At 39.0% G+C, this 17,432-nt stretch overlaps 2 protein-coding genes across 3 annotated transcripts in view; one reads left to right on the top strand and one right to left on the bottom strand.

Annotated features, from left to right (window-relative positions):
* The window catches only part of rnf24 (ring finger protein 24), a 29,704-nt gene extending 18,888 nt beyond the window's left edge, over positions 1 to 10,816 (top strand). For both annotated transcript variants that reach the window (XM_015384891.1, XM_015384892.1), the window contains 4 exons: positions 5 to 47; positions 558 to 599; positions 6,045 to 6,124; positions 8,373 to 10,816. In XM_015384891.1, the coding sequence (XP_015240377.1) occupies positions 5 to 47; positions 558 to 599; positions 6,045 to 6,124; positions 8,373 to 8,514 (307 nt within the window). In that variant the 3' untranslated portion in view covers positions 8,515 to 10,816. The remainder of the gene's footprint in view (positions 1 to 4; positions 48 to 557; positions 600 to 6,044; positions 6,125 to 8,372) is intronic.
* A 2,378-nt stretch (positions 10,817 to 13,194) lies between these two features.
* LOC107091124 (coiled-coil domain-containing protein 86-like) lies at positions 13,195 to 16,927 on the bottom strand. The gene is made up of 4 exons (XM_015384877.1): positions 16,273 to 16,927; positions 15,673 to 15,802; positions 15,522 to 15,596; positions 13,195 to 13,691 (listed from the first exon to the last, which is right to left on the bottom strand). The coding sequence occupies exons 1-4, from the start codon at positions 16,803 to 16,805 to the stop codon at positions 13,545 to 13,547; spliced, it is 885 nt and encodes a 294-aa protein (XP_015240363.1). The 5' UTR covers positions 16,806 to 16,927; the 3' UTR covers positions 13,195 to 13,544.
* Between the last annotated feature and the right edge of the window lie 505 nt (positions 16,928 to 17,432).

Below are 17,432 nucleotides of genomic sequence, written 5' to 3'. Positions count from 1 at the left end.
CCAGGTTACGGCACCAGGCACACAAAGAGCTTTATGCATACAAACAAGTAAGATTTTCACACATGTTCACTCTATTCCTACCTGGGGGGAGGTGTACCTTTATCATTCCCACAATGTAATATTAATGACTTTTAAAGGTATATTAGAACTGTTCTATCTTTAGGATGGAAAGGTTATTCAACATACCACTGCAATAAAAAAAAAGAAAACTGGATGCACTAGATGTCTCTTATCCTCACAGGGTTTAACATTTACCTAAATCCCAGCTGATGTTTAAAGTACTGTAAGAGGAATCCCATTTGAACGAACTTCTTGCATAATTAGGAGCATGATGTTAAAACATCACGTGTTTTAGCTCTTCAGTTCGACCTGTAAAAACAAAATTCATAAAGTCTTTAAATGTACTTTACACCTGAATGTTTTACTTTAAAAACTAGAGACTGGTTTTAAATTATTCTAAGCAAATCCTCTTAGATTGCTGTTTATAATAAAGATGTTCTGTAACTATTAAGTGGTATTGTGGGTGTTTTCTCATCATCTTTTGGTATCCCTTTTAGGTCATCCAGAAGGAAAAAGTCAAAGAGTTAAACTTGCATGAGGTAAGCACTCATCTTTTTGAACTTTAATCACCAATTTTTGCTGCTCTTGTCATTTTTAATTGAGCCTCCAAAGTACAGATGGTTTTTGAATGTGAAATAGTTTTTGAAACAATAAAGCAGTCATTATGTAAATATCTGTGTAGCGTTCGAGTTTAGGTGGAAGCTGCTAATGAGATTTGTGGTGTAATTGTAAAACATGGAGGTTAGAAATGCATTTAAAAATGGCTTAAAGGAAAACTTTGGTGGATAAACTGACTTATATGGAAGCTTATAGATGTCTCCACATTCTTGGATTAATTTTGTGATGTGCAGTGTCTTGCATATGTATCAGCAGAGCATTATTCTTACCAGTTTGTGTTAAGGGAGAAATTAGGTGCTTTGGGTAGAGCCAAGTCACATTTCGAAAGGATGAATAACTTCAAATATTTGTCCAGAGATTGTATTTTATGTGCTGTATAATCAATTGATGTGTTTCATCAGTTGATGCACGTGTGAATGTTGCTAATGGCTGGGATGTTACAAAACTGTTACAAACCAACAGCAAATGGGGATGAATTTGTAGTTTATTAAAAAAGATAAAGTTTTTAGAAAAATGTGGGCTAACCATAATGGATTTTATCAGCAGCCGTATCAAATCAATGTGTTACTGATATCTTGCAGGAAGTTGTGGCTATAAGATATTTAATTTAATCTCAAAAGTGCATATCAGAGCAGCAGAAGTAATGGCCATTGCATTGCACAGTTTACTTTATTTAAAGTTGGAAATCTCTAGTGTGCTGTGGGTCATGATATTATGAAACATGAGGGGAAATCTAGAGAACCAATTTGAACATGATGTAAAGAGAGAAAGCTGTTGCTTGATATCCTGAACAATGTAGCAGGAAAAGAAAATATGATTCATATAGCCTGCACACCACCTTGCAAAGAAATCCCCGTAGCATAATGCTGCTGCTACCACCATGCTTCATGTAAAGGGGGTGGTTTTCCTCCACAAGTTTTAAATAAAGGACTCCGTCACATGGGAGCGCCCACATAAATGTTTCTCTGATGAATTATCATTTGGCAACGAGACTCATTAATAGAGCTTGTTAAGGGGTGTGATACTGTACTTCGTTAAGGGCCTAAATGTAATAGTCTCAATGTTAGGAGTTAAAGGTCTACTTTTTTATTTCCTTGCTGCTTTCATCTTGTTTTTAACTTTTACAGTAAACAAACAAATGCTCCTGAGCTCACTGCATGTTGAAGCAATAAGATCAATTCCATAGCCATGCTAAAAGTTTGTTTTATCTTTTAACAAGGTTTGGTTTGAAAAAATTTTATTGGAGCCTTTCGTCACTAACTGCCGTGAAGCTTACTGTACACTGTTTTGAATGTTTTGAAATTAGACAACCCAGTCATAACAGCTCAACCAACAGAAATTAGAACTGCTAAATGTCAATGTAAGTTTATCTATATAGCAAATAAAAACAACAAACATTGACCAAACTATATTAAAGTTTAGTCAAGTAAACTGAATACATGACAATAACAACAAGGAAAAGTAAAGATCTTCAAAATATGTATCATTGACATGAAATGCATCATAAAATTGTTTTTTTTTTTTTTTTCCCACAGTTTTAGTTTAATAGAATCACAAACTGCTAGAAACAATCCACAAAGACTGAAGATGGGTCATAAAGCGCCATTTAAGACTGTTGGCTGTCTAAGCAGTCCTTACACGAAAGCAGTTCCAATGAAATCAGTTGATTGATTAAGTGCTTTTACTGCAGTGTTAGAGTTAAGAATGTTATACAAAGTTATGATGAGGGCCAAGCCTTATAAACCTTTAAAGCAAGCGATAAAATTTTAAAACCAATCCTAAAGCTAGAAAAGCGATTGGACAGTTGACTTACACCTCATGAGCTAAAACTTGCTCATGATCTGGATCATTACCAAATTTTCTGCTCTCACCTTCTTCATTCACTCGCCTTCTTGTTTTAGCACTCTCTGGTTTGGAGGGGAATTGCTTTTTTTCTCCCAGCAAATAATGTTAAAGAATCCTTTAAAAAATGTTTTCATTCAGATTATCACCAAAATGGATAATCATCACCAAGATTTATGCTCATGTTTTTCAGCATGTGCTAAAACTGCAAGCTCCTGTGTTCTGAACACGTTTTAAGCTATGCAGTTTCATTTCAATTCAGTTTATTTATATAGTGCCAATTCACAACACTTATCATCTCAAGGCACAGTACAGTTCACCAGATCATACAATCAAAATGATTCAAAGTTTTCTATCTAAGGAAAACCAGTTGATTGCATGCAATCCCTCACTCTAAGCATGCTTGTAGTGACTGTGGAGATGAAAAACTCCCTTTTAACAGGAAGAAAACTCCAGTAGAACCAGACTCGGTCTGAACGGCCATCTGCCGAGGCTGACTGGGGTTGAAGTGAGGATTTATGTAACATTAAATTCATCTGATTAAGTGATTGATGTAACTCATGCTGCATGTTGCATTTAAGGTATTTAAACCATTATCAGTTAGCTCCACTGGATTGTATTCAGGGGTGTCAGAGTTAATGGGAATGATTGCAAGTAAGATTCCATACTTCCTTCTTGTTAAAGGGAAGTATGAATAATAAAATAACTATAGAGCGGTTCGAAGAATCCTTTGCTTTTCCCATAGTTGCTATTTTGGCTACAGTAAAGACCTGCATGTTCTCCTACGTCATGTCCTCGCATGACTCACTGCCATGTGAAAACTACCATCTCCTGGTTAAGTCATCAGTCCCCTGCATGTCATTATTACATAGTATCAGTCGTCTAAGCGTGGATGGAAAATTACAGGCAAAATGTAAAGCAGCAGAACTGGCTTTACTTTAGAGTCATGGTGGACTCCAGTCAGCAGCACCAACCTGGTCCAAGACAGTTTATCAGCAGCCTCCCAATCAGCACTCAGACCATTAGGGTTCATGTTGTTAGAGGTTGAGAGAAAGTAAATGTAATTTGAGTCTTAACCGAGACAAAATAAACAAGCTGAGGACAATAATGCACACTCAACCCAGGCTGGGTGACCCATTTCTGAATGTAAAGTTTTATCCCAGAGGCACGAGTAAAGTCAGGCTGGATTTCAAAGTCGAGAAACGATTCTTTGTGTGGGATGGGTTTACGGGTCAAGGCTTGCTTCAGAACATCTGAGGTGTAACCTAACCGGATCGTCTACATGAGGCTTTGAGCGTGATCCTGCAATTAACCAAACCATTTGTTACATGTCCAAATGGGTAACATAAACAGTTCAGTTTGATGCAGTAAAGCAGGATTTAAGAGCAAAATATTCGTGTTAGAACAGGGGTCTGCAACTTTTATAATCTAAAGCAGACCTAACGATGATCTCAGCTAGCATAGTTTGTATGCCAGTTGGTTTGGTTTACTTCTCTGAACTCGGCTGAATGTTTTAGGCTTGTAGATATTTCATTGCTGAAGCACAAACAAAACTTTGTAAAGTTTGACTACTTTTAAGCTTTTTCATCAGATCCTTTTTCATCTATACTTTTTTGCTTAAGTGCTTGTTAATGTGAATTTTTTATTTCTTTTTCCTTTTTAGGAGCTAATGTTCTTTGGTACTGAGTCAATGTGAGGTTGGTAACAGACTGAAAGGATAGGACTACATTCTGGTTGTTTTTTTTTTCCGTACCAACCTAATTTCTTAGTCTCTTGTTATTAAACATGGTTGCTTGTTACATATTTCAGCTGTTTCTATCTGGAAGTCATGAGTTAAAATATTAAGAGGTTAAAGTCTTTGTTCTGCATTTATTTCGATGTCATTTTAGTTTTGTGACTTTAGGGGAATTTAAACTTGACTTACAGGAATAGAGGTAGAAGGGATGTTTTTCTCTGTTAAACTCAGCTCTGAGTGGGACACCAAAGATGAGGTGTTAGGAAAAAAAATACCAAGAGCAAATTGATCTATTCCCCAATCCAGATGGTTAAAAACAGGCATCCACACAAATAGCTGCTCTGTGTTCCTAACTGGTCAGGAGGAAAAGCTTTGAGCCCCCATACAGTTCCTTTCACCCACAGATGTCCATCCACCCATAAATCTATGCAGCTAAAGGAGTCATTGTTGCTGCTATAAAAGAGCTGTCCACTAGGTGATTGAAGTTTTTTAACACAAACGCTTTCTATGCTCATGCTTTTGTAATTTGAAGTTCCTGTCAGCTGCTGAATCGGTTGTTGTTAACTCTGAGAGAAGCTTGGTGTGAGCACAGTGTGGTCTGTCAGTTCAGGTCACAGATCAGACATTAGCAGCATATTGCTGCCATGACAAAGGTCTTTTTAGAGATTCGTTGCAGGGATGCTAGCAGCTTTTTTTTTATTTAAACATTGCACTCAGTCATCATCCTGAATAATGTCGATGGTTTGAAATAGAGTAGTTCTTGATAACATGCAGGGTTCCCATGGAGTCTGGGAAAAGAAGAGTTTAGGTATTTTCCTGTTGTTTCCTTAAAAAACAAAAAAACCCAGCATTGACGGGAAATATTCTCCCTTTTACCTCCTTTTCTGTGATCACCCATCCTTCTTTTGAATTTTCTAGCCTGATTCAAAGGTAATCCTTTTTTTATAAGGGCAACATTAAGTATTTAATCTCACCAAGCAAGCATGACCCAATATATGCCGTCAGCACTGTGCTCATGGGCTTCACGTCATCGTGGGTGGTCCCTGGGTGCTAATTCGATCTAAAAAACACGTGGAGACCTGTGGACTCTTACACTGTTTGCCAACGTAAAAGGGAAGAGAAATGCTTTTCTATATGTTAGGTTGCTCTAGATGAAGTGGGGATTAGGACAGCGTTGGTAAATAAGTTGGGAAACATTCCTGATCAAAGTGATCAACAGAAGCTTCAATAGAATAAGATAAATTACTTGAATCTTTAAGATATAATAGTTGTTGCAGAGTTTTGTTCTTCCCAAATGGAATGAATGACAACCGGTTATGATCAAACCCCTGGGATTTTGAGTAAATCTTTTTGTAAAATGGCTTTGATCTACATGTATAGTCTGTCCATCTGGAATCATTCACTGACATGATTTTATGTGAAAAGCTTTCCGAGTTTGCCATATCTTCGGCTTTTCCTTGCAAATCTAGGGGGAAAAAATTCCAGAATCCCTGAAAAGGGCTGCAGGTAGTAAGACTTGTGTGAGCGGACATAGCTGGACTGTAACTCATCTGTTTTTAAAGTCCTGTGATTGTCTTTTTGTTCAATTTTGGCCACAGCTGTGTTTTTCTTTGTCCGTCTGACTTTCACCGCTGCCTGAGCGGTTTGTTTGCAGTCCACTGACACAAAACTGTGATAAGTGCAGAGGGAACCAAAGAGAAATAAATTAGCAACACATTAGCATTAGGGCTTTGTTTTTGTGTTTTTTTTTTACTGAAACTGTAGCTAAAGCTCTGGCCTTCTCTTTCAGATATGTGCAGTGTGCTTGGAGGAGTTTAAACAGAAAGATGAGCTGGGGATCTGTCCATGCAAACACGCCTTTCATCGGAAGTGAGTATAAGACTAAATTCTCTGAAATCTGATAAAAAATTAATTTAGAAAAAAAAGGCTTTTTTTGTACAAAAGATTATCAAAGAAAAGGTACAATTTGAATTTTTCATGTATAAATCTATAAGTGGACACGTGTGGAGAGGAATACAAAACATGATGGACTGGTTGAGTTGGCTCCTGTCCTGCCATTTAAACTGTTGTCCATATCAGTCAAACCCTTTGACCCAGTTTTCTGTCCCAGGGGCTGAAGGAGCTGGGACCATAAACTGACTTTAATGTTTACAGTTAAATTAACACTTAACAGTTCAGTTTTTATTATAGATCATTAAACAAATTTCTATAATGGATCAAAAAACCTTTTTTTAATATAAGAAGAATTTTTCAAATCATAATTTCCTTTATTAAGAAAAAAAGCGTAATATATCTTAATAGATGCTAACTGACAAAATAAAAAGGTTTACGTCGCGTTACATCCTCCTGAAAACTAGAGCACAGTTTCAGTAAAAGAACCTCATCATCCTTATAGGCAGACATGTGTGTTGTAGAGTGATGGTCTTGGCCTCATATAGTTACCGTAATTTTCGGACTATCAGCCGCACCTGAATATAAGCCGCAGAAGCTAAATTGCATGATTTGTACATATACAAGCAGCACCGGACTATTAGCCGCAGGTTTTTTATATTTAATTACCATATGGTTCATGCACAGAGAGGATTGTCGGGAAAGAGGCAACTGTTTGGGGAAGCTCCTTTTTATTATTTCTACCGGTACGTTTCTTTTCCATAATGAGGGTGTCACACAAACTGTCTTGAGCTCGCAATGTCCGTCTTTCTCGCTGTCATTCTGTCTCATACCACTCAAGGCAAGGCAAGGCAAATTTATTTGTATAGTATCAGATAAATCAGTATCAGTACAAAGACAATGCAAAGTGCTTTACATGATTAAAATACAGGAAGATAAAACAGAATCAAAGCAAGAAGGAAAAAAAAAAATAGTAGAAGTCTGCTTCCAGAGGACCTCTGCATTCCCGCGCGCGGCTACTGTACTTGTGTGTTGAAGCAAATGTGACGTCAACATGGTGGATGGTAAAATCCATATATTTAGCTATTATCCTAGTGGCCGTTAACTGTAAAAGTCCATAGATACATAGAAAAATGGGGGGAAAGTTGCGACTTATAGTCCGAAAATTATGGTATTAATAGAACAATTAACTTTTTTTTTTTTTCCTCACAAGTTCATGACATTAAGCTCTAGATTACTTGGTTCAAACAGCAGAGATGCTGTGGTTAGAACTTAAATAGGCTATTAATTAATTGAAAATCTTTCATTTGGCTAAATGAAAACAATTCTGCAAAAGAGCAGGAAGTAGATCTGTGGGGCAATAACTCCTTTACATGGGCCCCATTTGGTTTGGGTTGATTTTTTTTTCTTTCCATTTCTCAGGAAATTAAATCAGCTTTTGGAAACTTGTTTTTGTTTACAGACGTGCTGTGCATTATTCAAACCGTGGGTATCTGATCTTTCCAATGGTTTGTCACACATTCCCCTGCTCACACAGCAGTCCTGCACACTGTGAGGTGGGGAAAACAGGCCTCCCACCGGGCTGACGGGTCTTTCAGGGGTCAGCAAAACATTTGATGTGTACATTTAGCAGACTGTGGCTTGCAAAATAAAAAAAAATAAAATAAAAAATGCTTTTTAAGGTTTGTAAAATAGTTGAGTAATAAAGGATCCTGTGAAAAAAAGCATCTGACTAGATGAATTTGCCACACGCTTCCTACTGTTTGCTTCCTTATTTCTCAGTTGTTTAGGGTTTTTTTGTAAACCCTCTCAATAAATAAATGTGTTTTGAACAGCAGTTTATCACATGGCCACTAAAATGACATCACTGTAACCTCTGTTGAGTTTGCGTATATTTTCTAAAATGAACAGAAGTGTGAAAAGAGCCCCACCAAGGCCATATTAGATATCACAGTTGACAGATATCGGTAGGGTTAGACACTCTGCAGAGTTTTATCTCAGAACAATACAGCTATGTTAAATACAGTTATTAGATAAGGGCTAGTTTGGGTTATTCCTGACCAGTAAAGCCCGGTTTATGATTGGGGGTTTATGATTGGCGCTTGGAGTTGACATGACTCTGATATAAGATTTCAGAACATTTAAGATCTGTTTTTTAATGAACTCAGATAAATAAAAGTATTGGACATCTTTCACAGACTTTTTGCCTCCTTTTTCTGTCCCTTAGGTGCCTCATTAAGTGGTTGGAGGTGAGGAAGGTGTGCCCGCTGTGCAACATGCCCGTCTTACAGCTCGCCCAGCAGGCCGGCACCACGGAGCCCCCTGCGCCCGTACAGCAACCCCTGCCCGGCGCAGAGAACCTGGTTTAACGAGCGCCGGGCGCCTTTCTAAAAGCACTCGGCCCAGAAACCACACCCCAACGCTCACCTTAAACAGACACACTTGGCTGTGAACTGACAGAAACTGGAGTGAGTGCACAGAAACTCACCAAACCGAGAGTCTGCAGCCATCATCACCTACGCAGGAGTCCCTCACCATCAGCAGCGCTGAGTGGCTCACAATCAGCTGCTCCGTTTTTATTATTTTTTTTACTTCATAGACGATGAAGTTGATCTAGAAGTTTTTTCCTTTTTAGTCACTTTTCCACAACCAAAGCGCTTTTTCTGGACGGCACCAGCAAAAGACAAGGAAGAAGAAAATGACAAAAAAAAAGAAAAGCCAAGAACTTTATGACACTAAGATTTTCTTTTTGTTTAAAAAGCACTTTATGAGAAGGCAAACCTTTATTGCTTTAGGCCTAAGGTCATGTGTTTTATTTAATTTCTTTTCTTCATCTCCGTGTACAAAGCAGATCTATATGTTTTAAAAACACCACAAATATCCAGATATATGTCAGAGGGACTGTAACTCTGGAAAGCTTTGGTCTGCTTTAATGTGAAACATTTGATCATGTTCCCCATCACCCAGGCGTTACTCTGACTGATCAGCTCATCTCAGACAGAAACAACATCCAGATTTTAGGTAACCAATGTGCTCTCTAAGCCAAGGCCTTTGAATTGTTTCATGGAGGAAACACTTCTAGCTTTTCATTGCTCTGTTTTCTGTATCAATATCATCAGATTAAGTATTATATATTTCACAGATGAGAGCTTGAAACTTGGAAGAACAACTCTGAAAGTCACCTCACAGCAAACGTGTCAGAAGGTTATCCTCCCTCCCATTTCAGCCACGTTATCTTTCTCGCCACTCATAAGCTATTTATTGATGTTTCTTTTTCTATTTAAAACACCTTTTTTTTAATGGTTACAGCTGCATTTCAGAGAATAGGTCAGTGAATTGTCCCCAGTGCCAGGAGTCCTGCCCTCAGCGTGTTATCAGCACATCCTTTTAGTGGACGAACATACGTGCACATGGGGGAGCGGCTGGAGCTGCCCTTCCTTTCTCTCACTGCCATAGTCAGTGGTCAGCAGGTTGGAGTGAAACAGCGTTTTCATTCATGCAAACGCAAAACTTTTTTTTTTTTTCACTGCAGTAATCTGGTGCTTTCTCTCCTCTCTCCAACTCTTTCTGCACCGGTACAACACGCTTTTGTCTGGTGCCACACGTTGTTCAGCTCTGAGCCATGGTTTTTGTCCCCCTGTTAGCTGCTTTGGTGAATTAATCTGCTACTTCTGTAACATCAATGGAATAAAAAAGTTCCCAGAGGTTTGGGAATAAAATGTTTAGTAATCTGCAGGATTTTGTAGCGTTTAGTGAGAATGTAATGATAGTGCTTGAACTGAGAACACCTGCAAGATGTTATAATCAACCATGAGATAATGGTTGTAGCAAATTAGAGTTGTTGCACCCTTTCAGATCCGATAATAACCACTTAGGAGACTTTTCGTAACGGGAGTACAGATGATACGTTCTGTATCTGGTGCTTATCTATTATTATTAGGCCACGGCCACATTTGGATTCATTTATCTGTTCCTCTGAAAGAACCACTAAGTAACATTTTATTCTCATACCCTAGCAGGTTATGACCGAGTTATCTCTTTTGCAGGCCTTGATAACTTGCGGGCACATAGGGATGTTTTTTTTTCCCCATCGATGTTACATGTAAAGCAGTTTAGTAACGAAGCTAAGGTTAAAAGGTAAAACCTGGAATCCATGTAAATGAAATGGAGAGTAATTCTCCTTCAAACTAAGCTTCTTATTTTCATATTAGAAGATAATATGATGATGCATTAGTCTTCATATCCCGTTTTTTACAAAAGAGAATCTGATAAGTTAGGCCTAACATTCAGTTTCAACCTCACGGAGGTCAGTCATTTGTTTTTTGCAAAATTGTCCAAGCCCAGTCGGACTGTATGCAGAGCATTTGTAAGCATGTTTTCCTGCCTGGGCTGCATCATGATGCTGACTCTACTTAGAAACAAGTCAAAGTTAGTTGCTGCTCTCATCCAACCATCACTATTCAGGGTTATCACATTAAAGGTGGCTGATTATAAATCCATACTGTTCTTTTTATTCTGTCATTTTCCTTTTAGGCCAGAGTTGGGCACTAATTTGTGCCGTATATAATCCCGATAAAACCAGGGAAAACATCCAAATGTTGTTTTAAACATCTTTGTATCCTTTTAAACGGTGAAAGTGTCTCCAGAACAGCTCTGGTACTAAAAAAAAAAGACAAAAATATGAATCTATTTACTGTACTGTGGTCCAAAACTGGCATTATTTGAACTGAAAACTAATAATACTAATTTTCCTGTGAGTCGTTGCACCCACATCAGCCTTGGTCGAACAAAAACCATAACAACAAAGAAAAGATGTGTTAACAATACATCTGTGTTGATCAAAATGACTGTAAGGCCTTCTTTAAGCTTGGTGTGTGGCGAGTTTTTGATATGAAAAGGCTGGGACTGTTATTGTTGCAGTATGAGAAAGTGGATCTGCCGTTTCCAAACAACCTCGCTCCTTTCCATTCTAACAACTCAAGTCTTAAAGCTTTGTTTACGGAGCTGTCCCTGAATCTCGCAAAAGAAGGAAATGTTTACTGTGACTGCATGCTGCTTTGCAACCATTTTCTCTCACCTGTGCTAAATATTCGATGTTAGTATTATGTATCCCCACACGAGTCACAGTAGAAGCGATACTTTATTTAGCAGCTGACGCCTGCTGCTGTTCGTCCATCTTTGTTTGTTTCCGGATGCTTTTTTCCCCCGCACAGGTTTTCCCTCTCGTGTGCCGTCCTGATCGCACTCTAGGTGCCAATTTCAAAACACAAAATGTTAGCAATTGAAGCTTAAGCTAAATGAGAAGAGAAGGTCTGTGTTTGAGATTAAAAGCAGGGAGTTTGATGCCAGGAAAAAGAATGGGGCTGTTGAGTGTGGTTTAAAAAAAAAAAAAAAGTCTTCCCACTGCTGAAGTCATCCCTGACGTCAGCTTTGCTTCTGACTGAGCTGTTATAAATAGACACCCTGTCAGGACATAAAAAATTTACTGGAAACCGGAGGAGAAAGGGACTTATTGATCACGACACACTGTTATGTGGCAAAAAAACAAAGTATTCATTTTAACAAAAAGAAGAAAACTGCTGCTTGAGTTTCATTGATTTATGGTTGGATTTAGCAACCTGAACATTTAGGGTTTAATCTCTTTATCACTGCCTTGTTGAAGTGAAACCTGTCTTGTTTGTATTGTGTATTTATTCCTCTGTAGCTCTTACAAACTCACAAGTAACCCCCCCACCCACCCAAACAAGCCTTCCCCCCCTCAAACTCTCCTCACTCTTCTCCTTTTTTGTAACATTAATTATGTTTGTGAACCCTCACAGACATTGTTTGTAAAACTAAGAATTCTGCAGCAGAATATTTTTGGAGACTATATGCTGTACAGTATTTGTAAGCTCTATTTTTGTATATTGCTCTTTTGGAGAAAAAAAAAAGACTAAAATGTTTTGTTTTTTTTTGCTAATTTCATGTTTATTCATTTTAAGAGAATCTTGCATGTGACTGACTTGAAATGTAAATAAAAGTTCCAAGTTTTGGAAAGAATATTGTCTAATTGTGCTTTATTTGTAGAATGATTAATCTTAATTCAAAAGCAAACATGACAAGATCAATGAGAAGTTTCAGTTTGTTACTATAAAGATAGCCTTAAAGTCGTTGTAATACCGCCCCCTTGTGTTGAAATGATGCAAGTTTCCCTTTTAAATTGTTTTAAAGCTGTGAATGTAATACAAAATAAACTTGATTTGATTATCTTGATTTTTGACAAAGGCCTCATACTTGTAAATACTAGGGATGGAACATCTGAAGCTGCACTTCAAGGCGTGTAATAATAATTGAACTTTATTAATCTCACATTTGAGGAATTTACCTCTGCATTTAACCTATTCCATTGGGGAGCAGTGGGCTGCGGGAGTGGGGTTCAAGCTCAGAACCTTGGGATTCCAAGCTCTATGCCCTAACCACTCTCCACAATAATGGTTGAATCCCAAACAGCCCCACTAACCCTTAACTATCAAGTGTCATTTGCAATAAAGTCACACTTGATGGTGTAAGGTGCCTGGATTGTATGCGAGGGCTACAAACTAGAATGGGACAGCATCTAACAGAAAGCAGTTGTTCCAATGGTAACTCTATGGCACAGATCAACATAACAAATATTTGCCATTTTCTTTCAAATAAATCTATCCAGTCAAATCAAATACTTTTAAAGAGGACTTTACATTTAGGGTTAAATGATGTCTGTTTGTTCTTTTCCCTGACAGAAAATCATGAGTTAGAAAAAACATACCGGTAATTAAAAAAAATGGAAGTTCGTCTTTGAAAGTTTTGACAGTGTAAAGTTTTTTTTTAAGAAAGGGGCAAATGTTTAAAGTTATGTTAACCTACAGCTGTTCACATGGGGCATCACTGTGTTGCAATAGAAATGACTGCTTTCCATTTCCCTGGATTTACAATTTCATTTAAATTGTCTAACTGTATTGTTTAAACTGTCTGAATTAGCTGACAAAGAAACCACCGTAAATATGTCCATTACTAGCAAATACACAAATGAATAGTTGGAGCCTTAGGACCACGTGACAGCGCCCTCTTGTGGTTAGACTGAGTAAGTGTCCTAACCTTTCATAATGAGCAGAAACCTCCAGGTTAAAGAATAGACAAATAACTCCTCAGAATTGGAGATCTGCAGCAGGCAAAACCTGTGTGTCTATTTGGAGAGGAATCTCTCCAAATAGACACACAGGTTTTGGACTGTTTTAAAGTAAGATATACCTGATAAAATGGTCAGCAAGTCTTTATCTTAGGAACACCTCTTCATGAAGAATAAAGGTTTTAACTCGATCTGATAAAAAGATCTTCACAGACCATCTTTTCTGAATAGTTGGGATTTATTGTCAGACAGTTTTTAAGTTAAATCTTGCTTAACATCTTTCTTCACTTTGCTTGGCATGTTCTGCTTCTGTGACTTCTGAAGCAGAGCCAGAGTATCTCGCTTCTCAACCTTCCTCAGCTGCTTCTTCTTCATCCTTTTGATCTTGGCCGTGTTGCGGATCTGTCAAACAAACAAGACAAGGAGCTCTGAACATAGTTTTTGACTTAAAAATTCATTAACCTTTTTTCATGCAATACAACCTTAAAACCTCATTACAACCTAATTTCAACTGACCTGCAAACAGGAAGTAACCTAAAATCCAGCTGTTCTGTGAACTTTTATCACCATGGAGACCGAGAACACTGCACAGCAAAGCTATGAAGAGGTTTATGCTACGTTCAGACCACAAGCACTGGAAGCAGCAAAAAGGCTTCTGTTGCTTCATTTTTTATTCTTGTTCACATTAAGTTCAGACACGCGTCAAGAGCAGCTTTGACGCTCCTAAAGCACATCCAGGAAAGTGCGTCTGCTGTTAGAAGTGGGTAAAAAGTACTTTTAATATGCCATTAAGTGAGAAAGTCCACCTAAAAACTTGATCTGTGCAGTCAGTTCATCAAGATTACAATCCTGCCTTCAAATATTATTTTGCTGTCGGAGCCGCGTAGACCTCTGCACGCCGGCGGTGCTCTGTCCCTGGAAATCCCATTTAGCCGCAGCCTTTGGCCCGGTCACCTCTTCGCTACCGTTCGTGGCGGCTGGAAGGTGTTTTTCATGTACGTAATACAAACTCCAGGCACCAGAATAATAAAAGCGAACATATTTTGCCGACAGGTTTCGACATTTTAAGTTCATTTAAGTGTCAGTAAACCATTTCAGAGGAGTGATCATAGCGATATGCATAAGTTGTTCTGTGTCTGTCTCCCCGTCTGCACCCAGATCAGCTTCTTTCATTCCAGCAGCAGCTGCTTTCGCAGCAGGTTGCACGTCTGAGCATCTGACGCGCTGCTCCTGCTGCTCATAACGAGCTGCAGAACCTTTTGCTGCGTCAACCATTGACTTTGCATGTAAACTAGCTGCTTCTGCAGCGTGTGGTCTGAACGTAGCATTAGAGATGTTGTCTCTATCTGATATGTACCATCGGCTCATTTGCGCATGTGCAAGCAGATAATCATCCAGGTCGCCATAAATAATGTAATTATGTCACTAAAAGTACTTATTTTTATTCTTAAAATCAATAAATAATTCTATACAGCATCAAAATAAGATTAAACAATGCTTATCTGCATTTTTTTCCTTTAGATTATGAACTCTATAACATAAGGTTTGCACAAAAGGAAAACATAAAACTCAAAAAGACTGAAATTATGTTTAAATACAAAGACTTAAACAGAAGAGACGAGTGATAAAACAGAAAAGGATTTTAATGCATTTATTTTCTCAGGAAATGCATTATCAACCTTTAACGCATTTAGTTTAGTGCACTAACTATTGTGGAGTAAAAAATGTTGAGATATGTCTGATCTTAGCCTCACAGGATCCAAACGAAGGTCATGAGAGATAATGAGTTACACAGAACTCTTCATGGCATGAAGGGGGTATAAATGTATGTACTGAGCTTGCTGCAGTCAGAGAACCCTGTCACTCCGTCAATTAAAATCGAGGGCGACCCGCTGTATATCTGGTTTCGCTTATGCAAATGAGGTGATGGTGGGGATCAGGTGGAGATCTGATGGGTGGAGCTAATTATGAACGCCCAGAATCCTGAACCAATGCTGCAAAGGACTGAACTCTAGGATGGAGGCTCATATTTCCATAATGATTTAAGCCTCTAATGAAGAAAACGTATAGCTGGTGGAGTTACACCACCTAAAAGATTTCAGCAAACAAAAACCTGAATATGTGTTTATATTGTAGCTGAAAAGAGTGAGAAAAATATTCCTTCTGTGAGGCAATGCTGATCAAAAACCTATAGGGTGAGACGATTGCTTCCAAGTGCGTGGATAAACTCACCACTTGCACAATCTCAGCCTTGCGTTCGTTTTCTGCTCGCCGTTTCAGGTTCTCCTCTCGTCTTTTCCTCTTCTCCTAAAAGATGAAGCAAGGGCCTGTTAAACACGCAGGAACATCGCTTTGCTTCAGCACATCTGCATCACTACCTCACCTCCATCTTTTGAGCCTTCTCCTCCTTCAGCTTTGCTGTGAACTGTTTGACAAGGTCCTTTTCACGCTTGGCCTGCATCTTCTTCTCCCAGGAGGAGCACAGTGGTTTGTCTCTAAGCAGAGCAGAGAACCTGAAGGATGCAAACATCAGGGTTACAGACAGGTAAGAGAGTTACATCTATTGTCTGTTCACAGTAGTAGCCATTCAAAATTCCCCCCCTTTCCTTGATAGATCCTTGGCTGGTCCCCAACAATTCCTTTTAAACATCTAAAATATTCTTTTTTTGTCATAATTTCTAGGCATTAAGATCTAAACAGAAGCATGATCTAACAAAAACATGACAAAAACATGCATGCCCATAAGAAGGCACGGAAGTTGGATTTTGCTGCCATTTGGCTGGCTTTGGCCTGGAAAGGGCCATTTTTAATGGCTGCTACTCTACATAGATCAATGCTGCACTTTCAAACTTTTCAGACTGAAAAAAAAAAAAGCCCAAATAAAATTGCTTCCATTATTGAAAGAATAAAAACTAATCCTGATGGATTAAGAGTTATGAAGGAGCAGATTATTGCTGCTCAGAGATGATCAGGCAGACCTCACCTCTGCTTGTTGCGCTCCTTCCACACTCTTCCTGACTTCGGTTTCCCCAGTGGAACCACCGGGATCTGTTTAGTGTTTGGAGCCAGGCGAGGCTTCTTCTTAGGGATGCTATCCGAACCTTGTGGAGCTGTTTCTACTGGTACAGGTGAGGGCAGTCGGTGTTCTCCACCCTCAGGTGATTCTGGCTCCACCGCTGTTGTCTGGGCGGGCTGCGGCTCTGAAGGCTCTGTTGGTTCGGTGCATTCTGTGGGCTCTGGTTCTCTAGGCACATCGGGTTCCTCTACGGTCAGTAACGGTGACTTCTGCTCCGTATCCTCGGGGATTTCCTCTTCCACCGGCGGCGGGAGATCCTGGCGGACGGACCTCCTTGTCCTCCTGCTGGGAGTCTTTACTGGGGTTTTGGAGTCTAGCAGCGCGGTAGAAGGGCGCACCGTGCGGCCGCTGCGGGTCCGCCTGCCCTCCATTAGCAGCTCCTCGACCCGCTCTTCTGCTGGAGGCTTTTCCTCCGACTTGGCCTTCGCTCTCTTTGGCATACTTTTATGTTTTGTTTTATTTAAACAAACAATATAACATAACTTACTCTGACACAGAGACCCACGTGTGGCACGGAAACCCCAGCGTTGTGTATGCTGTATTATTTCCGGTTCTGAGGTAGAGACGATTGCTCCAGTCCTGCTTTATCGCCATCTAGTGGTGTGAGGGTATAACGTGTTCTTCTTCTTTAAATTTTTATGGCGGTTGGCGAAAACGTTAGGTGAGCATTACCGCCGCCAACTGGTAAGGAGTGTAAACCACATGGCAACCCCCCCCCCAAAACAAACAAACAAATAAAACAAATAAAAAAATATATCCTAGGGAAGAGGATTAGGGCCACTGAAAAAATAAAAATGTTAACTGATTTTTAAATATTATTTCAGTTTAATATGTGAAAAAAGTCAGAATTCTGACTTTAATCTCAGAATTCTGACTTTAATCTCAGAATTCTGATTTTAATCGCAGGATTCTGACTGAATTCTGACAGCTAACAAACATGTTAGCATCAAGCCTGAGCCATGTCTGTTTTAAAGACTAAACTAGCTTTTTTGATTTAATCATCTTCTGCTCTTCAATTAATTAAATAACATCACTGGGGACCCCTCGGGCACGTAAAAAAGTCACCT

The sequence above is a fragment of the Cyprinodon variegatus genome, unplaced genomic scaffold (genome assembly GCF_000732505.1).
Source record: "Cyprinodon variegatus isolate N-32 unplaced genomic scaffold, C_variegatus-1.0 Scaffold326, whole genome shotgun sequence".
In the NCBI taxonomy this organism is placed as follows: Eukaryota; Metazoa; Chordata; class Actinopteri; order Cyprinodontiformes; family Cyprinodontidae; genus Cyprinodon; species Cyprinodon variegatus.
The sequence above is the reverse complement of the archived record's forward strand: the minus strand, read 5'-3'. Positions and strand labels throughout refer to the sequence as shown.